This window comes from Hermetia illucens, chromosome 2 (assembly GCF_905115235.1).
Source record: "Hermetia illucens chromosome 2, iHerIll2.2.curated.20191125, whole genome shotgun sequence".
NCBI lineage: Eukaryota > Metazoa > Arthropoda > Insecta > Diptera > Stratiomyidae > Hermetia > Hermetia illucens.
The window spans coordinates 143,944,149-143,971,337 of record NC_051850.1 but is presented as its reverse complement, the minus strand read 5'-3'; the positions used below and the strand labels follow the sequence as shown (position 1 = coordinate 143,971,337).

General features: G+C 41.8%; 2 protein-coding genes across 3 annotated transcripts; one reads left to right on the top strand and one right to left on the bottom strand.

Annotated features, from left to right (window-relative positions):
* Window positions 1-992: 992 nt before the first annotated feature.
* Window positions 993-8,210, bottom strand: LOC119647928 (biogenesis of lysosome-related organelles complex 1 subunit 4). Of its 2 annotated transcripts, none has more exons than XM_038049261.1 (3): window positions 8,047-8,210; window positions 1,602-1,673; window positions 993-1,536 (listed from the first exon to the last, which is right to left on the bottom strand). In XM_038049261.1, the coding sequence occupies exons 2-3, from the start codon at window positions 1,641-1,643 to the stop codon at window positions 1,195-1,197; spliced, it is 384 nt and encodes a 127-aa protein (XP_037905189.1). In that variant the 5' UTR covers window positions 1,644-1,673; window positions 8,047-8,210; the 3' UTR covers window positions 993-1,194. The 2 variants fall into 2 exon arrangements, with proteins under 2 accessions (XP_037905189.1, XP_037905188.1); XM_038049260.1 differs by lacking the exon at window positions 8,047-8,210 and adding an exon at window positions 6,668-6,812.
* On the top strand, window positions 6,940-27,189 carry LOC119647927 (solute carrier family 35 member C2). The gene is made up of 5 exons (XM_038049259.1): window positions 6,940-7,456; window positions 18,477-18,764; window positions 18,821-19,073; window positions 19,142-19,317; window positions 24,950-27,189. The coding sequence occupies exons 1-5, from the start codon at window positions 7,229-7,231 to the stop codon at window positions 25,298-25,300; spliced, it is 1,296 nt and encodes a 431-aa protein (XP_037905187.1). The 5' UTR covers window positions 6,940-7,228; the 3' UTR covers window positions 25,301-27,189.

Sequence of the window (27,189 nt, the reverse complement as noted above, 5' to 3'; positions counted from 1 at the left end):
GCACGAGATCTTGTGCTGCACATCAATGAAGGCAAGACAAAGTATATGGTGGCAACGTCAGCACCAAAAACCAACCAACCAGGAACATCAAACCGCGCTGGTGAAACGGGAAGAATAAAGATAGGAGACTACAACTTTGAGGTCGTTGATAATTTCTCCTATCTAGGGTCGAAAATCACAACCGATAACAGCTACAACGATTAAATGCGCGCACGATTGTTGACAGCCAACAGAGCCTATTTCAGCTTATAAAAACCTCCGCTCGAAACGTCTCACCATAGGGTCAAAGCTCTTACTGTACAAGACAATGATCTTGCCAGTCCTCATGTATTCCTCGGAAACTTGGGTGCTTAGCAAAAAACTGCAAATTCTTGGCCGCGTTCGAGAGAAGAATCCTTTTGGTCCCTTACATGAGGATTGATGTTCCTTAGCCTACATAACAACGAAATCGATGAACGATACTACGACCATCTGGTTGTGGATAAAATACGGCTCAATAGGTTGCGGTGAGCGGGTCACTTAATCCGTAAGGATGAGGATGATCCCACCCGGAAAGTCTATAAGGGCAATATCTATGGTAGAAAAAGAAGACGAGGCAGACTCTGCCTAAGATGGAGCGATGGCCTAGGTCAGGAGGCCAGATAGCTTTTAGGGATATCGAATTGGTGGACCTCGGCGCAAAACCGGGATGTCTGGAGTTCCTTATTAAGGCAGGCCTAGACCGGATACCGGTTGTTGCGCCGTTGATGATGATGATGATGATGAGAGGTCCTAGCAGGAGACAGCCTTCATATCCATGCATTATCTAATTATCAACAACTTAGATAATGGGTAAGTTGCAGGGTAATAAATTGCATCTTCCACGTATAGTAGTGAAACGGAATATTTGTCACTATGACTAAATACGACTAAATACGAAGGCTCTCAATTTCAGAAGGTATTTGCCCCGAAATAACTGAAGAACAAGAAATATGGAAGAAACACAAAGGAAATAAATGAGTATACATAGTTTTTATTCGTCTCCTGGTACAAATTTATACTTACGACTAACATCTAATTGTTAAAAAGGCACTTAATTAATTTAGGCCCTGCGATCATGGCTCTTGCGTCCTGCAAAACACTACTTCACTGCTAATATTTACATGCATATTATAAGGCATTAACGATATATCAAAATAATTGACGGTAACAGTTTCAGCTCTTGTCTACACTTTCGCTTTCACTGTTGAAATAATCCGAAGTCTTTAGAAGTATGGGCGTCTTAAATTCGCCATTTTCTAAATTGCTTCTAGGCCTGTTCGTAGATTTCGACTTGTTAAACAGCGGCTTCAATAATCCTTTGATGCTGTAATCTGTGACGTTCAGTTCTTCCTCGGCAATTTCTATCGTCTTTTCCATGGTATTTAGATTTTCATTTACCGTTGCTACAAATCTTTCCAGGCTGTCAATACGTTGGCACAGTAAATCAAATTCAGCTTTTTGAGCAAGGATTTGAGGAATATTTTGTTGTATACTTGAATTTGAGTCAATTTTGACCTGAAAAGAAGGAAACTTGGATGTAAAGGGAAAAATTTGTGAATGACTGATTACGCGATACTCACAGTTACTAGTAAACTTTCAAATTCTTCCAGTCTAGCCATCATTTCCTCGATGCTAGAGCATATTGGGTTTATCTGCACATAAGAAAACATACTTTTGTTAAAAGTGGAAACACCAATCGAAATCTAATAGAAAATATCTTGATAAGATTCTGCCGAAATTCTTCCCTACTTAAATATATAATGAAGAATGAATGTGTTAGAAATGGATTAGAATTACATAAAATGTCAACTGAAACGGAAAATTTGAATTAAAAAAATATCTATCTTGTCCCGTTCAGAAGTGGGGTAGACTCGTCTTGATCGATTTCGTCATTTGCTCGTTCAAAAGCCTCATCAGGATGGAGTCGAAAAGCTTTCACCCAACACTCAAAACCATGGAGGATGACGGTCGAAGGACACTGCGGTGAATTTCGGGTTTGAGAGGTTCGTTAATACGTTGATCACAAAGAACGGCAATTTCAGAATGCCACTCCAGATGAAGCGATAATTGTGACAGTTTTGTGGGTTTCACCGGGTCATCATTGGTGGCACATTCCTCGAACGCAGAGCTTTCCATAAGGTCTGTTAGGTCTCAACTAACCGACTCCGTATGAGCAGATTAACCACTTTGTGATCAGCAGTAAATAGAAAAGTTGTGGTTCAAGTACAGCGCGATCATTGCCACAAGCATTGCACTGAAACTAACCGCAAGGACCTCCCGGAGCGAGATGGCAAGTGGTTTCCAGCTTGGAATCCACTGTCGTCGAGATGGGCGTGGCGAATACCAGCCATAGTACTCATAGCGCGAAACCGTCGATGTCGGGGGACCCCTCAAAAGCAAGGGCTGACAAAAATGTCCTCATCGGTAACCAACTAAGAAGCGGAGGTCCACTGGAGTCCTGCCCAAGAGCTAATTCTAGAAGGCCATACACATTCTATTACGAAGAATAAGGAGGCTAGGCTAGGGAGTGTACTGACGACAAGCGGGATGAAAAAGACCTCGTTAAATACCAGGCGATTGTGGAAGAATACAGACACTGGCGGATGGCAATTCCGTTAGCGACAAACCAGCACCGAAGTCGTGGACCAGTGTTGAGGCCAGGCTGTCGGACACGGTCAACGAGTATATCCTGGACGACAAAGGCTAAGACACGGGATTCGAGCTTCGATTCCTCTCAAGTGGTCCGAGGGTTTCAAGTTATAGCATACGAGGAGCAATTCTCCATGGAGTTTCTCCGTTTATGCGTCGCTAAGATCAATCATCAAGTCATTCCATACGACGAGATCGTTAGGAAGCCAGCCGTTCGCATTTGGCTGCCGAAGATCCGCATGGATAAGGACAAGCTCGTCTAATCCCTGCGCCTCCCAGGATTCCCATCGACGACTGGGTAGTTATCAAGGGTGAGGAATACCAAAAGAACAGTCAATCTTTTCTGCTCCGTATAAATTGAGAGTGCCTAGAGGCATTGGAAACGGTGAACTACAAAGTGCGATTCGGAGTCTGGGACGCAAAGATGGTTCGATGGGGACTGACGATCATGCTAAGGGTAGCGCACTAATACAAGAGGGTTCCAAAGCAAAAATATATTACAATTTATTCCGCAGAACAAAAGACGCTAATCAGGACAGACCTAGAGCATGCATCCTGGCGAGAAAGAACCAGCCCACTTTTCTGTGTTCGAACATGAATTCCAGCGACCTGTTCGTTATCAACCAGAGCACCGTTATCAAAAACAAACTCTCGCATATAAGTTTCCAGATCCGATTGGCATAATGTCAGTTATGCTGCAGAGGTAGCAAGAAAGGGTTGTGCCGTGGCATGTCAATATTTGCTGGAGCTGTATCTCTTTGGGATACGCTCCACAGTATTGGAGACGCACATGAGTAGTTTTCATACCGAAAGCAGGCAAGCGCGGCCATGAATCAGCGAAGGACTTTCGACTAATCAGCCTCACCTCCTTGACATCCCCTTAGGGATGATTATGGAGAGGACGCCTTCTTTAAGTCCCACCCTACCTCAAATGCAATCTACAGAAACTGCTCCGTACGCCCCAGAGTGCCGCCGTCTCTCCGGTGCTCTGGTTGATATTGATGGACGAAATTTTACGTATATTGGACAGGAGCAGGGTGAAGATGGTGGCGTATGCCGACGCGGATGTTTCCCTCCATTATGAGTAACATCATGGAAGGAGCGTTGGGAAAGATGTGCCTGTCGGCCACAAAATGCGGACCCGGCATAAATCCAACTAAAACGGAACTAAAGTTATTCACCACTAAGATAAGTGTACTCGAATTTCACCTCCTGCGACTGAATGAATAGATTATCTTCCAATATAAATTATCTGAGTGTAATCCTGGATCCAAAGCTAAATTGGAGATTGAACAAAGGACTGGGGTTTAAGAAGGTCTGTATAGCTGTGGAGTGGACATTAAGGCCTTGTACTCAGCAGCGACATCCTCCAGGTTGTTGGGGATGTGTAGAAACGCTTAATATCATAGGAACATAGAGGGAAATCAGCGAGCTAACGGACTAGCCAGGCGAGGCATTCCTTCGGCGGGTATAGTCTGTGTCCCACTGGCGATTGTCAGCTGGGCAGAGATCTCTCACTGCAGGGTGAGAGAGCTGCTTTCCCTTGTGAATGTTATGGGCTGCTCCTGGCTCTTACATAAGCTGCCATGGGATTAGAAGTTTTTGGCATCAAAACAGCGCACCACAGCGCTAATTGGGCTGCTTGGAGCGGCCACTGATACTTAGCCTAAGTAACCCACTTGAGAACTGCACTAGAAAAATTGAGCTAGCTATATCACCGGGTAACTGAGGCATGCGACTGTGCAATGCCGGTGCAGAAGTTGCACAATAGTAGGAAAGCAAACTACTGGTGGAACCAAGTAATCACGCTGTTGAGAGCATCGTATCTGCGAGCAATGGGGCTTTACCAAAGGACAAGAGGAAAGCCAGAATATCGGCAGTCGGAGAAAGAATGCGATCTTCGAAGTAACTTAAGGAGGCTATATGGGAAACTAAGAGGAATTGCTACATGTAGTTGTACATTGAGGCAAATACGAACCCGTGGAGCACTGCGTGCAGGGTTGCAATGAACAAGATTCGTGGATAAAAATCACTCCAAGTGACATGCCCGCGACTCTTGTTCACAATAATCGCAATCGTTTTCCTGCAACAGGAAGAAAGTGGCCCTCAGCCAACAGTTCCACAGCATGTCTTCACAATTCCCAGGGTGACCGAGGAAGAATAACGAAAAATTTGTGGACGAATTGGGGATAAAAAAAGCATCGAGATTGGACGGGATTCCGAACAAACCCCTGAAGTTGAGTGCTAAAATCAGGGCCTCATGGTTTATAAGCACGTGCATGGTGAAGGGAGTGTTTCCCGCCTAGAAAAGACAAGCCCCAAAAGCCACATGGCGCACCCTCTTCATGTCGCCCTATCTGTTTTTTAGACACTATGGGGAAGATTTTGGAAAGGGTAGTATACAACAGGCTGCTTCTATTTGTTGGGTGGTCTATCGGAGCGGCAGTATGGGTTTCGCTGAGCACGTCCATTGTGGATGTGATAGCAACCGTCGTGTACCTGGCTTGGGAGGGGTGACGCTGGATGTCAGAAATGCCTTTAACTCGACCAATTGCGGTTGGATTAAGGGTACCCTGGCTAAACTGATTGTCCCTAGTTACTCAGCTCGGATAACCGAGAGTTACCTCTCCGAAAGACTTCTTTGGTATGAGCCAGACGACAGACCGAAGGAATATTTTGTGATAGCAGGTGTTCCGTAAGGCTACGTATTGGACCCCTGCTGTGGAACATAACATATGACGTACTGCTCGGCCTTCGTACCAAAGGCGGCAACATTGATTGGTTTTGCAGACAACCTGGCGGTGGTAATAGTTGCGAAACATTCCCAGGACATAGAACTGTATGGAAGTGAAACTATTCATGCCATCATGATGAAATTGAACCTGCGGGAAGATAAGACGGAAACGTTCCTTATTACCAATAGCAGGAAAAACAATATTGTCAAAATCCGGGTTGGTAATCGCGAGGTCGTTTCAAAATGAATCGTTTGATACCTGGGAGTAATGATCGATGCCAACTTGAGCTCCAAAGGGCACGTGGATTATGCGGGCGAAAAGGCAGCAAAGGTTAGCTCATCTCTAGTAAGGTAAGCATGATGTCTAATATTGGAGGACCAAAGTCTAGTCGCCGACTGCTTATCGCAGCGATGGTGAAATCCATCCTGCTATAGATGGTTCCTGCCTGCGCGTGCGCACTGGCATATCCCAATTGCGCTAAATGTGTGCAGTGCATATAGGACAGTATCCGGTGAGTCAGTGCGTGTCATCGCGAGGATGATTCCCTTGAAGAGGAATGAAGTACACTGTCTCTACCGGAGAAGGAGGGTGAATACGGCCGACGTGGCTGCGGGCTTCCGGAGAGCCACTAGGAAAGAGCTGTACACGAAATGGCAACAACGATGGGATAATTCCGAAAAAAGCCGTTGGACCCGTACACTGATGCCGTGTATTGGGAGACGGGGCGAGTGAAAGCATGGACAGTTGAATTACAACCTAATGTTTCTTACGGGACACAGTGGACATAGGAAGTATTTGAATCGGATTGGATGAGTCCCTTGACCTTTTTTGAGGATTGAAGGAATCCTAAGTTCGCATTCGGTTGACGTTGGACGGGGACAATTAGGAGGAAGCCGTCAGTCACTTTTTGTGTATTTAGCTCAAAAAAAGAGGTATCCGTGACCACAATTATACATAAAGAGGCAAATACCACCTGGAGCCACATTCGATGACGCTGCTCCCATAGCAGAGGGGCGTCTGATGACTTGCCCCTGGATGAAACCGTCAGTCACTTTTTACAATTTCTGCTTAATTACTCCAGCCATCATCAAGTGAATGGGTTCCTAGAACCCCTTACATATTAAAACAAAAGCATTGTTTTGCCGGAATGAAGTAATTAAGAATGAGTGGAACATTTTGTTGGACGACAGGCGACAGACTAAACATCTTTAATTCTACATAAGCAGGCAAAACGTAAATAGGGGCTGTTTTTATTTACTTACTTCTTTCCCAATATCTGTCTTCTTTAAGTATTGTGAATATTCCCCGGCTAGCTTTTCTACCATGACTCAACATCCAAATTTCAATATTATAATTAACAAAAAGGCATCCACTGACACGAAAACAACAAGCAATTGTCACTCGTGCTGTCATTACCAATTGGAAATAATTGTGCCATAAATTTCACCTGAGCCGAAACCGAACGCACCCACAACTTTCTTATAAGAAAGTGAAAGAACGGCCCGAAACGAAATGTCAACGTCAGCCGGGACAGAATCAACAGACGGCAGCAAAATAGTAACAAAGTTGGAAGTTGTCATGCGTGCGTGCCGACAACTACGCAACTTATCGCTTTTGTAAAATTTCCCCCCATTACCTTCGACATTTGTGATTCCCACTAGAACAACCATATGGGATAGCTTCCAAGCGTGTAAAAAATCGTTCGTGTAGTGTTCGAGGAAATTGTGTTTTGCCAATAACATCAGATCGTCTCCCGGGTCCAACTCGATCTCGTCGCCGAAGACGATAATAACGACAGCACATCAACTGCAACTCATGCAAAAATGTCAACACCAAAGTATGAAAGACTGCCAACGGACACGTCGGGAAACAGTCATATTCGAGACGAGGATCAAGTAGAGTTGGAGAACGTGATGCGCATCGACACCATCCCGAAGCGATCGCCGCTGTCGAAAGTGGTCCTGCATATGGCAATTGGGAGCCTGGGACTCATTGTCTTGTACCTGTCGCTGTCCATCTGCCTCACCTTCTACCAGTCATGGCTTATCAAGGTACTTGCTTATCACCAATCTTCCTGTAATCTCAGTGTTTACGTTGTTCGGTTTGTTTTTGCGCCAGCTGGTACATTTCCAGCCCAGAATATCGCTACAGCGCCGCACATTACATCTACAATTCGTGGGAAACATGTAGCTAGGTAGCGTGTAGTAAATCCATATCGATTACTTCCATATTGCAAGGCGAATTATGTATATCACCTCCATCTCATGCAACCGTTCTCCACGTCGTTGCGTGCTTTTTTCGCTTTCTCGATAACTCAACGTTGCCTTCCATTGAGCGTGGGCTCAGACGCCGATTAGAACGCGATATTTGCACTATCGACGGAAGCCAGCATAACACAATCTCGCGTACACAAGATGTGCAAACAAAAGGGAATTCTTAATATCTTTGCACGATGGGGTCTTGCAGAGCTTTTCACACATCAGCATATGTTCAAATCGAATACAATTTGGCTGCGAGGCATATTTGATATCACCACATTTCCGCGTTGTCTCCAATTTTTTTTCAACTGTAAAATTCCAGAGAAACTTGAACTTGCCTCTTATCTATACCTGAAAGAATAAGCAAGTACTTAAGTACTTACGCCGAAATCTAGACTAGAATCTACTCAAAACAAGAATGCCACTTTACGAGCCCAAGTACAACGGCCAATTCCACAAACCAGTCCAAACCAAAGCGATAGAATTGCAATTCACATGCTCCAATTCTAAAAAAAATTAATCCCCAAATACGATAGTGGAGCTGCGGTAATTCACTGAATAGAACGTAAATTGCAACAGATACTTGCCGTGGCTTTAAAATGACTTTGCATTGAATAGTGAAATGTAAACCACTTTCGTTTCTTAATAACAATCGGGTGCGTGAATGAGTCAATGTAGATAACCTTCCACCTTTGAACTCTTCATCTTCCCAGGAGAATTCAATTTCAATTGCTTTCCAAAGAAAAAGGTTATCACCAACATGCAATCACTCCAATTACTCATGGTCTCAAAAATCGATGCACATAATTGCCGTAAATAAAACGGTGTGCGGTCCATCGTCAGCCGCTCTCCGATTGTGCGAAGCGAATACAATTTCCATGCACAATTACGAGGCTGCATCTGGTGCATTCTCCCAGATGTTCGACATTAAAAGCCAATATTATTATTGTGTTTATTGTTGCGCTGGAGATCAAAGGTAATGCACAATAATATTGAACATGCAAATATTTTTTGTTTTGAATTATGTTCCAGGTTGGGAGTGGACGGCTCAAGTTGTTTTTTCACACGGTTAAGCAGAGCCGCCAGGTGAATACTGCTCTAGCCAGACATCGAATCTGGTATACTACTTACACCAGAAGATTATGTGTTCATTAGTTTCCTTAACTTTACAAGTGATACATATGTCCGAAGCTATATTTCCAAATTTTTTGAGAAAGACTTTATTATATGTGTGATTGGTTCGAAGACGATTCAGTAATTTTTCTTCGGAAGTTGTAAGTACAAGCGTGGGTTCCGGTTTAATTACAAGTAAAGTCCCGTGAATGTTGGCGAAAAAATGTCCAGAAACCACCTCTAGATTTAAGGCCATCGGCCAATCTACCACAAGCAGCCACCACGTGGACTCTATCACAGGTTTCTCCCAAATCATAAGACAAGATGACCTAAAAATTATTTGAAGTCACGGAAACTACAGTGGTAAACGGGCTCCGGACCGACATATTGATCGAGGAGAGACCATTGTCAGCATTCAGATTTCGTACCACTAAATTGCAGGTTTTAGGATTCCTTACCTTCAGTTTAAGAAGTTCTTTAGCCGCCAAGAGGGGTCTTTTGAAACGGAGCGACGGCTTCTTAGCCAAAGCCAAATCCTGGTGGATGGGGGTGGTCCTGGTCAGCTCGAGGCATCTTCTCAGAATACAAATAGATATATAGTTAGCCTTGCTTTCACAGTATCTGGACGAATTCATGGTGGACGTAGCTGCATACTCTAAAAGAGGCCTTACCACCGATCTTGATAAGAAAATCCAGTTGCAAGATTAATCAGCCAACCGGCCTTTAAGGTTTTTGGGATAATAGAGCTCAAATGATCTCTAACCGAAAAAGTTCTCCTTATTTCCTTGCCTAAGAAGGTGATGGGCATGATGATGACATGAGCAAGTGTGTGATTCTTAACTTTAATAAGCAGGGGTGTAACCCCGCTCCTTTTGAAGGATATAGGTTGGGATTTGGTTGTGTTGCCTGCAAAATAGGCGTAACAGTTGGCCGGCAGAACTTTTTATTCATAACAGAAATTATTGATACAAACCTTAATCATCGAATTTAATAATTTGGCAAACACATTAATGAGGGCGATAAAGCGGTAACTCGTCAAAAGTTCAAGGTCCTTACGAGCTTTGGTAATGGGTACCGCCCAAATAATAGCCCCTGTAGCATAGCCGAGAGGGCTTCAGGCGCCAACCACCGTATATATTGATAACTGATGTTGTCAGCACCAGGGGCAGAGGCACCGTTGTGCTTGAGCAAAACGGCAATTAGCTTTTCTAGAGAGAAAGACAGAGACACTGTGGGTATCTGAGGACATTAAGAAGAGAAGGAGGAGGGGGCTATACGGCCAAGCTAGATAATTAAAATATTCCAAATTCTCCCTAGGATCCCAAGCTTGGGTCCTGTCACTAAGATAGTCGCGAAATCCTTTCATAGATTTCTAGGTTTTCAAAGGTTAGTTAGAGTGGGAATATCCTCCTCTAAATTTGATGTTTTTTTAAACGCTCCAACCAGCTGGAAGATGCGTTAAATTTTGTATAGCTTATCAGTAATTTGCTTCACTTTATATTTTATTGATGTTCCCAACAAAAAAATACATTTGTTTCGCGCCCGTGGAAACCACTCGTAACACAATTTATTAATGTTGAAACTTTCTGTCGTAGAAAAATTTCGTTGGCTCGGAACACCCTCAATTTGATGGTGTTTTGGTGGTGAATCTAGCGCTATTTTTGCATCGAGAAACATCAAGCCGTCGGAACAACTGTTCGCGGTTATCTTCACTGGGACTCTGCTTGCTTCCTTCTCCAAATTCAAAGCAATTCGGCCAAGCTGTAGTCGAGGTGTTTGAGGAAACATGTTATGGTCTACTGAAGCCCTCTACGCCCTCTGTACAGGGGAATATGAAGAACGTCATCGATAACAAGTCGAAATACTATCGGTGAGAAGATGCAACTTCGGACTCCGCTTTGGAACTAAAATTACTCCGAGATTTTGCCTTGATGTAGGATGTGACATTTTGTGTCATCTGATAATAGCTATTAGTTTCTCTGGAATGCCCCTCCTATCTACAGCACTCCAGGTACCTGTTCACGCTATCGAAAGCTTTCTCGAAATCGATGAACAGCAGGTGAAACAAAGATCTAAAGTCTGCGGATTGTTCTAATATGATCCGTAGGGTGTTGATGTGGTCAATGCAAGAGGATCCTGAGCGGAAACTAACCTGCTCTCTGTCGCTCAAGCTTTCGAAGTGTTCTTCATGCATTCCAGGATTATTTTAGCTATTATCTTTGCGACGGCAGAGAGCACACAAATAATCCTCTTATTCAACACTCAAAACGGGTGCCTTTCTTTTGATCTCCTTCTTCCACTCTCCGGGGACGGCCTCGGATTTCCAGGATTTCCGTATGAGCCGATATAGCAGATCTGCAGCAACCTCAGGCACAGCAATAAATAACTTTATGGGGAGAGCATCAAACCCAGCAGTTTCCATTTAATACACTCAAATGATGATCGAGATGATTCCTCTCCTGCTTGGAGGAATAGTCTGTATCCACATATTACGCCCATTTTATCTACAAGAGGTGGAACTTCACCGGATGCCATACGATCAAGAAATTGCTGAAGTGTTCTTTCCACCTCTTCAGTTGCTCGTTATCGTGGATGAGGAGCCGACTGTTAACGTGCTTCGCTACACCATCGGAAGATTTGCAATGTGGTATACCGGCCACCTGTTAAAGAGGTCAATCGTCCCGTCAGCAAGATACTTTGTCCACTGCACCCTATCTACCCCTGCGTCGTCGCAGGTCTTGTTCCGACCGCCGATGAGCGCGGACGTAATTCACGACATTGCAAGAAAAAGTTGCCACTCATTTTTGAGAAGCAGTAATATGACATTTGTGAGTTGGTTCGTCGAATTTGTCGCTTTAACTCCTATCTTATTCAGCTAAACCTCGAAAACGGTTTGTAAAAAGTGCTTTTCACTCCCCGACAATAAAGAGTAGGTCAAATGTACCAAAGTGGTGACCTCGCAGAAAAGTGAACGCGCTAAAGTGATGGACTGTCGTGCTCGCACCCAATCGGGGAGGCATTGCACAAAAATTAGACGAGAAGGAGTCCCGTGACAACAGACCTATGGTGCCGCCTACCGAAAATGACGTAAACCGAACGTGCAGTGTTCTGGATGCTCTGAAAGAGATTACTCGGAAAAGGACGTTAATTCAGAGCTCAAGCGATTAAATGGACCACCGGATACAATTTCAATAAAAAAAAAACTAGGCTCGCTGAATGCCTCGGCGGCGGCTACCCGAAGCGCAGTATCTCGTCGTCTTATACTTTTCGGCCCTTTCGGGTCGACACGGGCGCGAAGGTATCGGTTCTCTCGTACCCCGTCCAAACACGTTAATATCGCAAAACTAGCGACTGGCTGCCGCGAACTCCTCTCCCATCTGCACTTACGGCTACTGACAGATGGACGTGAGTAGCGATTCGTTTTGGCAGACATTTGCACCCCTATTTTAGGCGCTTCCGGCTGTTGGTGGACCTGCAGAACAAACCCTTAATAGACCCCACAACCCCTTTAAAGTCGTTAGTTAACTTCCACTTGCGCAAACGACACTCTTTCCATTGTTTTCGAGGACATCGTCGACTATCGCATTCATGCACCCCTCTGAAAATATCGCAATATTGCGGCTAAAAGTAGTTTCTCCCAGCCGGCTAAGCATAATGTGCAGCACCACATCAACACTACCGAGTCCCTGATTTCTCAAAGGTGCGTCCCCTATCACCCCAGAAGTTAGCTGTTGCAAAGAAATAGGTCGATGATCTCATGAAACAGGTTATTTGTACACTTTCCAATAGCTGTTGATCATCTTCACTCCATATGGTCTTTAAGCCAAATGGCGAATGGAGGTCTAGCGGAGATTACAGGAGTGCTCAGACAATTCCTGACCGATACCCTATTCCACTCATCCATAACTTTGCGCATTCACTGGCAAACTGCTGTGTTTTCACGACCTTGGACCTGGCCAAGGCGTGTCACCAAATCCCTGTTGCTCCCGTAGACATACCGGAAACAGCTATCTGCACACTTTTCGGACTCTTCGAGTTCACCAGGATGATCATCCACTCTGTCCTACGAAACCTAAACTTCTGTTTCGTCTACATGGATCATGTTTTGGTCGCCTCTTCTTCCGAATATGAGCATGTGGACCATCTCGAGCCCAAAGTCACCTTGAGGCCGGGCTCATTCTAAACGTTGGAAAAATGCAAATTCCTGCAGAAGCAAGTGACATTTCTCGGCCACATGACCACCCCTGACGGAATTCAACCATACCCAGACAAGTTTGAAGCGATCTAAAACTTTCCCCCGCCAACCACCGTGAAAGATCTGTGAAGGTTCTTGGGCATGTTAAATTTCTTTCGTCGTTTCCTACCCAAGATCGCTCTTCACCAAGCGACCCTCAAAGCTTACTTGTCTAAGCCCAAAACGAAAGACGTCCGTCAAATAACAGTTGCTGAATACTACAGCTTTGGCATTTTCTCGGCCAGATGCATCCCCAGCCGTGTTCGCTCAGACAGAGCGTATGCACCGCTCTTCACCAACGGGTGAATCAAATCTGGCAACCGTTGAGTTTCTTTTCTTAACAGCTCAACGCAACTACAATATAAGATCAACAAGCACGTAAAAAAAGGAAGTAGGCATATTCCCGACCAAGCGCTTCCACCCTATCCACCTCGGCGTCATTGCGAGACTCGCACGGTTACAAGTATTGCCTCGCAATCATTAACAGGTTTCCGTGGTGGCTTGAAACAATACCTCTGACTGACATTACTGCACTATCATGTGCCGAGGCCCTCTGTCGAGAAGGCCTGGTGAACCAGCTGTTATCATCCCAGACCAGGGAATGCAATTTGAGTTTACTTTGTTCTCGGAGTTAGGCATGATCCTGGCTTTCAAATGCCACAGGACCACTACGTACCATTCTCAGTCCAATGAATGAATGTTGGCACTGGACGCTGAAGGCCGCCTTAATGGCTCGGTCCGGCGTGGTCGCAGTCCTTGCCTTTCGTCCTCCTCGGCCTTCGCACAGCCCACCGAGGGGAATCCACGGCAAGCTTCCTGGAAATGGTGTACAGGGAGAATCTGCGACTCCCCGCTGATCCTGTGCTGGATATCATATCAGGTTTAAGCAACTCCAGCATGCTGCATCCACTCAGGGACGCCGGAGGTCAACATCTCCAAGGACCTCGAAACATGCTCGTGTGATATCCACACTTCATTTAGCGAGAGATACCCCACTATCATAGGCGCCTTGAAGTCGATGAAAAGATGGTGAAACTAATTCCAACAATTTTCCCATCGCTTGCCGCACAAGCTTCTTTGGTGTTGGCCGATGATGTTTTGATCGTATGGGACTATCCGACCAGCGGAGAATATCTTATAGATAGTACTCAGCAACGTGATACCTCTATAATTGTTGCATTGCATGATATCTTCGTTTTTATGTATAGGACAGTTAATGCCTCGCTGTCATTCGTCAAGCATTGATTCGCTGTCCCACATCTTAAGTATAAGTTGATGAACCGCTTGGTGTAGTTGGTAGCCTTCATATTCAACCAGTTTAGCTGTAATTCCATCGGTTCCTGGCGACTTATGATTTTTAAGCCAATTGATTGGACGAACTGTTTCTTTGATGCTTGGTAGTGGCAGCATTTATCCGTCGTCTTCAGTTGGCGGGACTTCCAACTCGGCGATGTTCCGGTTGTTGAGCACTCATCAAAGTAGCCTCTGTAGGGGCGTGTATGTAAATGAGGCTTATATTTCGAAATTTACCTCGCAAACGCAGAGTGCATAGCCGTTCGCTTATGTTTTGAAAGCTGATAACAGCAGGTTTCATTTTTTTGCTGATTAAGAAACCTACCTCGAGCACATGGTTTACTGAATGGCCACTATAATATAAGGTGCAGTGTAAAATCCTGAAAAATCCATCCAGTCCGAGGCTCCTTTTGTAGCGTCGTATCTTCGGTTTTCCGTGTAGGCTTGTCAACCCTAGCCAACCTCCAACCTGGAGGATCAGTTGGCATAATTTATCCCATTTTTAAGCGCGTGAGACTCGCCTTCATTCTTTCCCGTCTATAGCTTTTTGTTAAGAAAGAACTACCAGCGCTCACCATGTGGAAGTGGTAATAGGGTTTGGTTGTGGTTGTTGGTTTTATGCTCCATAGTGGGTACCAATCCACATTTCGCCCTGGGACCTATAGTACCCTGTGACCATCGTTTTTCTTATTCCGCATTCCGATGGACGGATGAAAACTTTGTAGATGTAGCTAATTTAAGTCATTTCACAGGGAAATTAAAGTGGAATTTTTGGTGAGGCGGATTTTTTTCTGAAGGAACACATTTCTCATGTCATGAATGTGTTTTTGGAATGATTGTAAAAGTGAGAATCCTTCATTGATCAATCCAATGCATTTCTCTTAAGCAAACTCAAATTAATGATTGCAAAAGAACTTCCTCCTAATACATAGGAGGGTCAGGGAAAATTGAACTTCTTTCAAATAAAGGCAGTTTTACTCTTCTTAAAGCTCAAAATTTTCTGTAACTTTTCATACTGACCCATTACACAATATACGATTGATAATACAGTGTTTACCTACCATATACAGGTTGAATCTCTGTGGATACTAATGCATGTACCTCGATCAACATAATGTTCGCAAACATTTTATTTTAGGGGGTTCAGTTTATATTATATGGGAAAATTGATAAGCTTTTTTTCCAAATCTTAACTTTTTATGGGTGTGAAGATAAAATAATGAATGATTCAGTTCATCGACCAGGTCCCAAAAAAAATCAAACGGAAGGGAATTTTCGCGGCAGTAACCCGATTGAAACGAAAAACCAATGTTAAAAGATCGGTTCCGGGAAGACAATATCTTATCTATGAGAATACTATGCGCATTGATGGAATATCCAAATTTATTTTGAAACCTGGAAAATTAAATAAAATTAGCAACAAAGTTGAAGAATTGTATTAAATTTGGCGGTTTTAATGTTTAAGGTTCCTTTACGCCTTCAGCGCAATGTATGCCTCAACAAAGAGATAAAAATTAACTTTCTCAAGGCAACTCATCGGAAGTTCTTGCAATATTAGGTACCATCAGATAACCATATCGTAATCGTGCATTTGTCATGGTTCTTTTCTACAATATTTTTAAGAGCAATGTACTTTTTGCGAAAAATTTTCTCTAGTAAAATCAGTTTCAGCATATTTCACACTTTTTACCTAGAATCCCTTATTCATTGCAAAATCACATAAAGCATGCAAACATGCCTCGTCGTATCTATTATTTTCATTGAAATTTAAATACGTACATGAGCAAACAGTGCTTAGTTCCCTCACCTGAAAAAATATCTGTGTATATATAACATCTCCATAAACTGATTTATTTTCGTTGATAGCACGACTCGAACTTAGTCAATTCATATCGCATTGTTTCTTATCTTATATGTGTATCATGAATCATGGGACAACCATTGTACAACATGCCTATTCAAATTCTAGCTATCTACACAGTTTTTGGCGGAATGAAATTAACTGAGATAAAAAAAATATATTCTTATACTGATAATGTCACCGTCTTTCGGATTCAATTTAAAGAATGAATTGATTTTTTATAATATTGGCTATGCGGTTTCGATCTCAGGGCAGAGGCGATCTCATCAGACGCTGCCTCAGAACCTCTACCCTGCGGAGCAGCGTGACCGAAAGCGACAACAGGTGGCATTCGGCTCGTTTATATTCAATTCAAAACCCGCCAAGGGTATGATTTACAACGACCGAAATCGCATTTATTAGAACCTACAACTGGTTTGAGCTAATAAAAATGGAAAGCTTTGTTTTGGGGGGAGCTTGTCCAGAGCCCACCATCTACTTGATGGCGGGCTGCACATATTTGAGAAGCAACTTACTTCTGCTATTCAGTGCGCGGACTACTCTCTCGTGGGCAAACGCCCAGTACTTTTAACAATTTTTTATAATATTGGCTATGCGGTTTCGAATTCAGGGCAGAGGCGATCTCATCAGACGCGCGGAGCAGCGTGACCGAAAGCTATGCGATCGAAATCGCATAGCTTGATAGATATATGTTCAAATAAAGTTAATGATAGTATAATACTAAATTATAGTAATTGACTGCAAAACCCCCCTTAAGTTAATGTTGAAATCACGAAATTGCAGCAATGTAGGTTATAACATAAATCATGATCGTACCAAGTTTGATGGAAATCGCACTATTACTACCAAGCTTATAATAGGTCAATGTTATCGCTTCGATGTAAATTCAAGACTTTGAATGTCAGTATCACGCGAAAGTGGATACTCTCACATAATATATGCATATATTATGTGCTAGGAACTAATGGGGCAAATGCCCACTCAATTGTTTTTATAAAAGAAATACATAAGTCCTACCTTTGTTTCTAATTACCTCGCTACTAACCTCCGACGTTATCGTAGTGTATACCCTAGTACATTTCTAGCTGTAGTTCTCATTTCTTTCTCTTCTTGCATATTTTTTCGATTTCACTACCTTCCGCCGGCGGACTATCTCGGCTTTAGAGTGTATATTCCATGTGACCCTCCGCTTCTTGATATGCTGCTTCAGTATGTTATCATCATTATTAGTGGCGCAGCATCCGGTGTCCGAGTTAGCCTAGTAACCCCAAACATCCCGGTTTTGCTATAGACTCTGCAGGCTGAATCATTTTCACACACATCGATTTTATCCACAACCAAACGTGATATCGGTCATAGATTTCTGTGTTACATAGGCTCCGGAAAAATCTTTGTGGCTAAGAACTCGCAAATTTTTTGCTAAAATCTCAAGTTTCTGAGGAATCATGAGGGCAAGGTTATTATTTTGTCCATCATGAAAGTCCTGGAGTTTTAGCGTGAGTACCTGTCGTGTAGGAATCCTACGGTACTTTTTGCGTACGGATTGATTTGGATACCACAATCAGAGCCCCGCCATGACTAACACAGCAGTATTGATTTATATTGAGCACAGGCTCAGCACTCATACTAATGGATGCGAGGCCTATTTAACACTCCTGTCGCAACTAAGGGCTAGGGTATGCGAGTTGTAAAGCACAACTCCACGCTTGAGCCCACTAGGAACTCCGCCCACGATATGGGCACAACCTCCTTTAAACTCCCACACATATACCCCTGACCGCATATTCCAAGATATTAACGTTTACTTAATTGTTCATAGTCTAAGACATTTTTGTTTTACCAATCTAACTTGCGGTTTGGTTGCTACTTTTTCCATAGTTACTTTCTATCGGGATGCACTGTGAACGTCTCGCGGGAGAGTATTCGCCATCACCATGTCTTATCTGCTGCCTAAGCATTGAAGGTTATGAAATGAAAGTGAGAAATCGAGTTTGGTGGAAACAGGGCCGGGGTGAAATTATGCAGGCTTACATATTATCGCCTTTTTTCATTGAAATAGTTATTGTGGGCTCTCAAGAAAACTCCAGGAGGGAATATCCCCCTTTCCACCCCCTCTATTCAGGCCTGGCTAAAAAGCTGTTGATAATAATACAGTTACACAATCTCTCTCAATTCTTTGTCATATATTTATCATTGGTAGTCCTTACAAAAAATTTCAAAAATTAATTTAAGCTCTACAGTAAGAGAAAGCATTATGTTCCATTCCTACTTTAATTTGCTTTTTGGTAATTTAAAATATTTTTTCATTGCAGCGTTACAAATTTCCGCTAACAATAGTTCTCTACCATCTAATCATCAAATTGATGTTCTCGACGCTTTTACGTTACATCTACAGAGTAGCTACTGGAAAATCGCGCGTTCTACTTGATTGGCGGACATCATTCAAAAAAATATCACCGACTGGTATCGCTAGCGGCATTGATATTGGTTTCTCCAATTGGGGACTGGAACTAGTTAAAATTTCACTTTATACTATGACCAAATCAAGTACAATTATTTTTATACTGTTTTTCGCCATTCTACTTGGATTAGAAAAGAAGGTATGGAACTTTTTGGTAAGACAATTTGCAGACGATTGATTTTTTTCTTACAACAGAGTTGGTCACTTGTCGCCATTGTGGCTATGATTGCCACTGGATTATTTATGTTTACTTACAAGTCAACGGAATTTGATGTATTCGGTTTTGCATTCTTATTGTTCGCCTCATTCACGAGTGGTATTCGTTGGAGTTTTGCTCAGTTAATTATGCAGAAATCGAAACTGGGACTACATAATCCAATCGATATGATTTTCCACATGCAACCATGGATGATTATCTCAATAATTCCATTCACTATTGGTTTTGAAGGTACACATCGCGTTTTTGGCTAGTAAGTTTAGTTCATGGGAATATCATTAAAACTTCTTTCGTCATAGGTAAACAAGCAATTGATTTGCTACAACAAATCAGTACTGTTCCGTACACTGACATTTTGCTTGTATTTACAAAAATTACGGTTGGAGCGATGATTGCATTTGCAATGGAAGTGAGTGAATTCATGGTCTTATCACACACATCGAGCTTGACCTTATCGATAAGTGGAATATTCAAGGTAAGAACTATAACCAATCTAGAAGTTAATATTTATCTGAAAGCAAATAACGACATAGATAGAACAACTCTGAGTTGGTGCAATAGTTCCTACTCAATATCCAAATCAAACATTTTTTTCAGGCAGCTGCTTTGTTCTCTTGCTGGTAAATTTAAATAAGGGTTTTGAAATTTATTAAATTCTCCCCAATAGGTCGGAATGTTGAGAATTGATCTGTTAGAAGATATTAACTATAATGGTAACTTTTTAAGAATGGGACAATGCTTATGGCAGTAAATGATAAGTTTCGCAGTGACAAGCGGATGAGAGATTCATTTTCTTGTATGTAGTATATATCTGTTTCATCTACTTAACTTCCTTCAACACCTCCATTTTCCTCCTTACAATTCGCGGTCATGAGTCCGCGAAGGACTTTCAACTAATCAGCCCCACCTCTTTCGTGTTGAAGACCCTAGGGCGCGTCCTAGACATCCACGTAAGGACGATTATGGAGAGAACGCCTTTCTCTAAGTCGCAGCACGCCTACGTCAAAGGCAAAACAGCACTTCACGAGGTAATTGCCGCGGTTGAGTGGTCACCGCAGTACATGTATCACACTCTAGCTGCCTTCTTGGATAAAGAGAGAGCATTTAACAATGTTCCTACCAACCCCATCAAGGAACCCTTGACCAGTATTAGATTGGAGGGATATCTTACGCATTGGATAATATTCATGCTAAGAACCAGGATAATCCAGTCGCATTTGGGAGGCAGCCACTTGATCAGAGCTGTGAACAGAGGTATGCCCCAGGGTGGCGCCAACTCTTCGGTGCTCTGGATGATGGACGAAATTTTGCGTATATTGGACAGGAGCGGGGTGAAGGTGGTGGCGTATGCCGACGAATTGGTGATATTATTGTCAAGGATGTTTCCCTCCGTTATGAGTGACATCATGGAAGGAACGAAGAGAAAGGTGCTGGTGCTGTTCACCACCAAGAGTATCTGTATTCCACCACCAATGGAAAGTATCTGGGTGTAATCCTTGATCCAAAGCTGAGTTGGAGATTGAACATAGAACTGCGGGTTAAGAAAGCCTGTATAGCATTCGATTGCAAGAGAATCTTTGCGAAGAAATGGGGGTCTCCGGCCAAGGATGGCTCTCTGGATGTATACAGCTGTGGCACGTCCCATCCTAACGTATGGCTCTATTGTATGATGGCAGGCTTTGCGCCGGGGCTCTGCAATCCAACATGATAGATGCTTTCAATGTACTCCTACACCTCCTCCACGTATAATCTCTCAGGTTTCGCGAGCGCCTACCAAGCGGAAGTACTGGCAATATTGGGAGCCTGTCGATTCCTGGGGCATGATTCGAGCAACAAACATAACATTCTAACCGCCAGCCAAGCGGCCATTAAGGCTTTGTACTAAGCGGTTGGAGCGACATCCTCGAGGCTGGTAGGCAGTGCAGAAATGCGCTGAACGCGCGTTCTAGTCGCACTACTTAGAAGCCACGGACCTCAGATGGCGAAGGCTTACCACCTGTGCTTATAACAAAACCCGATCACCAGAGCTCTTGTGCCAGGCGCGTGGAAATACGTACAAGATTACGGCGAGAGGCAGGCTAAGGACTCTTGGTAAACCATTCTTTGAGTACCCCAGAGAATTCTAGCTGCAGGGTGAGAGATTTGCTTTCCTTCGTGAAAGCTACGAGCTGAATCTAAAGATCTAAGCCGGCTGGGCCTTTTCTCCTTGCTCTCATAACAGCAGTCACGATCTTAGGAGGCTGTGACATCAAAACGGGGCACCATAGTGCTAATTGGGTTCCTCGGAGCGATCACTGATACCTACCATACCTACCCCTATGGTTATTTTATTTTCGATAATAGTTGTGTGGTTAAAGTAATAGCGAAGAGTGTGTAATACCCCCTACGTGGAAATATCGAAATAATAAGTGCAAAACATTTCAAGACCGATAAAAAAGATCGTATAATCATGGAACGGAAAAGATGAGATCGAATTGCTATGCTTGGGCCCGAGGGGACTGTTATCCCGGCCGGAGATTTTCTTCCTTTTAATTTGGCCACGCACCTGTAGTTAAACTGTTAAAGGCAGTATTTTTTCGGAAATCTCTGGCCACTCACATACTCTTGGAAATCTTCCTTAGTTTTCCAACACGTTTCGAGGAAAAAGAGTATTTATAGGTTTGTACAAGGATTTACTTTTAATTTTGTTATATTAGGCGATCATATCGATTTCATTGTGACTGTCAAAATTTTCTGAGTATCTTGTTGGAAAGATCTGTGTTCGAACGCGGTCGCCGTTTTCGACAAGTAGAAGTCGGTTTCGAAGAGCGTACTCGGTTCGTGAAAAACTTACTATGACTGACGCTCCGACGTCGCCGTCCTGTGAAATCATATCTCAGATCTTTTGATCGATCTACTTTGATTCTCTGTGTGAAGGAATCGACCGGCAAGCGGCCCTGCCGAGACTAAGCTGCAAGAATTTACTTAATGGTGGCATTGATGACATAGCAACCTCGGAAACCAGAATAGGGTGCTCTATGGAGCCCGCGGTTGGTATTGATGACCGCTAGTGAAGCTTGCGCCATGAAATGAAATTGAAACTTGATTAGCGTACTGTTCAGATAAAAGACGATTTAGATAATTTTTTCTCAGAAACACATTTACATTTATCTATATCAAAATAAATACTAAACCGAACTATAATGTAGTACTTTAAAATTTTGCCTATCTTGTTGGATGTTTAAATTTTTATACACATTTGAATCTTCAGCGCTACTTAGGGTTTATGATTTTCGATGTGTGGTTACAAGTACGATTTACGAAAAGATAAGTTATATCCTTGTGAACCAACCCTAGAGCTCTGAGAGAGGAGTCTCCTTTAATTAATTTTTAAGCATTTCCTTACTTATTTTTTGATATTTCTTTTTATTTATTCATTTGTTTATTTTCTTTTCTGATTCACATTTTTATTTTCCCCTTTATTTTATTATTAGTTATTCAGTTTCATATTGTTTTTATTTGAATTTTAAATTTATTTTTGTTGCTCGGGCGGGACTGATCTTACAGCTTCGATCTTTGGCTATGGAAAACGGCTGATGATTGAGTTCTTCAATGTTTACACGCTCCTCGAAAATGATATCGAGGGTCCCTAGAATGCCAGCTTTCTCCAATTCAAGCGAGAATTCCCAACGATATAAGGTGGACATTTTGGGCCTAAGCGAAGTAATATGGTGGGACTCTGAAGAGTACTCCTCAATTGTTGCGTCATTACGCTTTTGTATTCTGGAAAGCCAAATGGTAGCAAACGCAAATCTGGTGTCGGATTGTTGCTTGACCGTCGGCAACAATCCGACACCAGATTTGCGTTAAAGGTAAGGCTTTCTGAAGGTGACATTGTGATCGTGATGGGTGATCTGAATGCCAATATGGGCCCTGACAAAACCTTGCCCGGTCATGTGGTGGAGAAACACGATCCTGGCGGCCGTAACGCTGACAGTGGGAGGTTTGTGGAGTTCCTCCGTTTGATTTCAGAGGTGTATACCGCGTTATAGAAGAACGTGCTTGTGGTCACAAATCTTTCGATGGTCCTGTGAAGGTCGCTAACGGCCGACTCCTCAAAGGAATTTGAAATTCAAAACGGAGTCCCCCAGGGTTTTATCTTGTTACTGATATTATTTCTTCTTGTCATCGTTGACGTTCATCATGCTCCTTTGTCAGGAGCACGTGGAGAAATTCACGTCTTTACTCAAATACTTCGACTACACTGATGACATCTGTTTAATCTTTTACGGTGTCATCGACCTTGGCCAAATGGCTCTGGATTTAGAAAGAGAAAGGCAAGTAGAATTGGACTGAAGATACAACTCCAACAAAACCAAGGTTCTCAGTCCCACGAGTTATCACACTCACCCTATCTGTATTAATGTGCAGAACATCGAGGAAGTCGATCAATTTGTACATCTAGGAAGCGTCGTTTCTGCTGACGGTGGCAAAGAATTAGATGTTGTCCGACGTTTCTTATAATCCCGTGTTACGTCCCTTCCTCTACTCCAATTATAACACTTAACATTTCTAAAAATACTCATAAGTGTTACGCTCATCAATTTTACAACTTGGCGAACCACTGCCCTCAAGTCACTAAGCGAGTTGTACACTGCTGCTAGATGGCTTCTTCCTGTTGTTTCATATGTATCGCATGGTTTCTATCTGCTATTTTACACTTTCACCTACTACTGCTCCTCGGTAGTTTCGCCTCTGCTTTTTAGTCACCTTCTTACTGATCACTTCTGGTGATTTTCGAATATCCTAACTGGTAACTTGCCAGCTTCCTCCTGCCATTTTTTAAAGTTTTGTGTAAATCAAAATCTTATCAAAATCGGTTTACTGTCTGTCCGTCACACGTATTTTTCTCGGAGACGATTGTAGCGATTGACACCAAATTTGGTAGACAGGTAGGAACTGTGAACGCTCACGCATACAGTGAGTTACATAATTCTACATCGAATTTAAGGGGATGTCCTCATACATGCAAAGAAGGGTGTAATTTTTTTTTCACCAAATATAGTCATGTAAGATGTCAAATGAAAGGTCTCAGTTATTACTTTCCGAAGCCGGTTTTAGTTTTAACATTTGTTGAAAAGGTGGTTGAATTTCTGAATATAAAGAATTCGTTGCATAAATGACGGTATTATATGGAAAGATTGCAAACTGCACATTTTCGAACCGGGGAGGTATACTAGAGGAGTTAATACCGACCCTTGTGGAACTCCGGCCTCAATAATTTCAATTTCCGAAATATAATTACTGATAAGAAACTACTAACAATACCGATAAAATAGGAAGGACAATTTTCTTTTATTAATTTATAGGGCAAACCGTTGTGCCAAACTCTATCGAAAGCCTTTTCTAGATCCAGCGATATCAAAGTCATAGATTGTTTCGCAATCAATGCAGATTTAATTTTGATAATGATCCGCAATAATTGGTAGCTTAAATGACTGAGCCTGAAGCCAAATTGTTTATTTGGTATCAATCTTTTATTTTCCACGCTATTTACGCTGTTTGATTAGCCCTTCCAATAGTTTTTCTATATTGCTGAGAAGGCTTAGCGGTCTATAACTATTTGCCCATGTGCTGGTTTTTGAGCCGTTCATTGTCTTTTATAGTCGGTCAACACTCATAACTATAGAGAGCGGCAGACGGACGACATTGCGGTAAATTTTAGATTTGAGGCTTTCGCTGATACGTCGATCACAAAGAACACCGGTTGTGGAATGCCACTTCATTCAGATTGCGTTAATGCGTGAAGCAATTTTATTACGCAGTTCTCCATTGGCTGATAGCATTGACCCGAGATATTTAAATCGCTTAGTTCTGGGCAGGTTATCGCCGTTGACGTTATGTTGCTCACATAAGAAAACACAAAACCTTTTATACCTGAAGTGTTAAGCTTCCGGTTTCCCGACTTGTTTAATTCTAATATAAATTCTTTGTATAGTTGTAAGCACATTGTTATCGCTCTCTTAAAACCAATTGAAGATTTATTTTCATTGAATAAACATTTTTTCCCATTATCACTAATAAACAACAGGCGAATATTAATTGCTCTTTATATTTGTATTTTGCAGGATATCTTCCAACTTGTTCTTGCCGTGGAAGTTTTAGGTGATCAGTTGAGTCCCATCAATATAATGGGCTTGGTACTATGCCTATGTGGTATTTGTTGCCACGTTGCTCACAAATATACCACCTACATTCGAATGAAGAGTGAAGAGGTGTTCATAGTAAACAACGATTCCATGTCGAATAACATTTCGACCAACGTAAAATTTCGCAATAATACTGCTCAAAGCATTCCACTTTTAGATTCAAATGATCTGAACAATTCCGATTCGGAAGGTTCACACAATAGTGATAATCAAAATGCATCTGATGTAATTTTCGATATTTTAAAACGTCGCGATGCAAGTCGTAGGTAGTTAATTCATTTTAAATATTTCATAAGAGCTTTAACAACATCCATAACTGATCCTTGTAACTATCGTCGAGTATAACTGCAAGAAGCAATGTCTGTATCACCTAAGGAGAGATGGTTAGGAGTTTTTGACCTACATACCTAGGAAGGGAAAATTTTTTTATAGTCTGAACTAAGAGGGTATTTAATACTGTGATGAATAAGAACTATTCCATTTGTGTCAGTATTGTGCCATCTTGTAAAAATATTGGCTAATCGAGAACGAAAGTTACTTTAACGCATTGCAAAAAGTTTCTATTGACAGGGTCAGAAAATTGGCTTTTCCATTAAAACTGGAACAGAATTCTTAGAGAAAAGCAACGAAATCCAATTGGTTATCTAGATACTACGTCTTTGAATGAGACTGTTCGGTTCATGCATACGTGGAGGAAAAAATCCCACCTGCATTGAAATTTTAGAAGTATTTTGTGAATAATTGTTTGAATGTTCAAATTGATTGGCATGTACTGTGCATATTTCGGAGACAAGCTTCTTTCGAATTGATGCAAATTATTTTGGACACAGTTTGTATCATTTCAAAAAGTTTATGGATCAACTATGATAAAAAATATCGATGGTCATAGAAAAAGGGCCAATTCAGTCGCGCTACTTTAAGCTATGACGCGCTCCAAATAGCGCAACACTTTCAGGCACGACTGTTTTTGGCGCACCTAGATTTCACCGACTTATTGAAAATAGTTGATTGCAATACCTAAAATATTAGTTAAATATAAAATGAATACATATTCCATATAAACTTTTATAAAATCATAGTTTTTATCTCACCTTTTTCCTACACTTTTCATTATTCGAACGAGGCATAGTTTAAAATAAATATTTGAAGCACTCTTTGTTCCGAATATTTATTGCAAGCAAATATTATGCAATCCAGTGAGTAAGTTAAGGGAATTTCAAATGTCTTCGGTTCATAAATTAATATATATTTATATAATTTACTTCCTGCAAATTGCACTTTTTCGAGACAAAAGAGATTATTATTGCATTAGATTTAGAATAAATTGAAAAGTTTTGCAAATGTTTAAAGTATGAAATATTATTCTGTATATACAAATAACTTAACGATATTAAACGATACATGGTCATCTAACTGCCGACGGTTTCGCGTGGATAAACGTTTAGTATAGCCCATATTCCACACTTTTTATGGATGAGTGAAGGTTTTAACTCCAAAATTCGCGATGTACCGAAACGAGCTTTACAATTTATTTTAAGAAATCCCTTTCTGAAGAATCAATGCATTTTACAATCATTCCAATCAAATTGATACCAACATTATTGGAATACGCTCCCCTATTCTCCAACATAGTAATTCCTTCGAGTTAATTGAGCAAGTCAGGAGCCTACAATCCAAACGTACTGCTTTCTACGCATTTATTATTAGATGATGAGAGTATTTTACTACTAGAATTTTCACTTTATGAATATACACTAGTTTGGATCCTTATTGCAGACCTATATACGTGTAAATAAATCAATTGTATATACACCGATGTAATCATCTCCTTTTAAAGAAAATTGTCCCATAAATAATGTAAATGGACGACTGATTGCCCTTTCGTATCCAACTTAAGAACGTATGATTGATTATGAAATCTATGAAATTTTAAGATTAAGTCACGATGCACTATTGAGCACGTAGTCTAATGAGAAAAAATATGCCCAGTTTCCTATACAACAATTACGTTATTAATTTAAACTTTTTATATTTTTAATGGATGTACAAAATTTCGATGATGTGAGTTGATAATTGTTTATGTATTTATGAATAATCACCTGAATGTTATGTTTGCCATTGGTGAAATATTAAGTCAATATAGATGATAAAATTCGAAA

Bases quoted from the DNA above. Each gene is read 5' to 3' on its own strand.
- LOC119647928 (XM_038049260.1), bottom strand. From the start codon at position 6,730: ATGGTAGAAAAGCTAGCCGGGGAATATTCACAATACTTAAAGAAGACA. The intron at 1,674-6,667 runs GTAAGTAAATAA...TCTTATGTGCAG, and splicing joins AGACAGATATTGGGAAAGAA to ATAAACCCAATATGCTCTAG. The intron at 1,537-1,601 runs GTGAGTATCGCG...CCTTCTTTTCAG, and splicing joins TTGAAAGTTTACTAGTAACT to GTCAAAATTGACTCAAATTC.
- LOC119647927 (XM_038049259.1), top strand. From the start codon at position 7,229: ATGTCAACACCAAAGTATGAAAGACTGCCAACGGACACGTCGGGAAAC. The intron at 18,765-18,820 runs GTATGGAACTTT...TTCTTACAACAG, and splicing joins TACTTGGATTAGAAAAGAAG to AGTTGGTCACTTGTCGCCAT. The intron at 19,318-24,949 runs GTAAGAACTATA...TGTATTTTGCAG, and splicing joins CGATAAGTGGAATATTCAAG to GATATCTTCCAACTTGTTCT.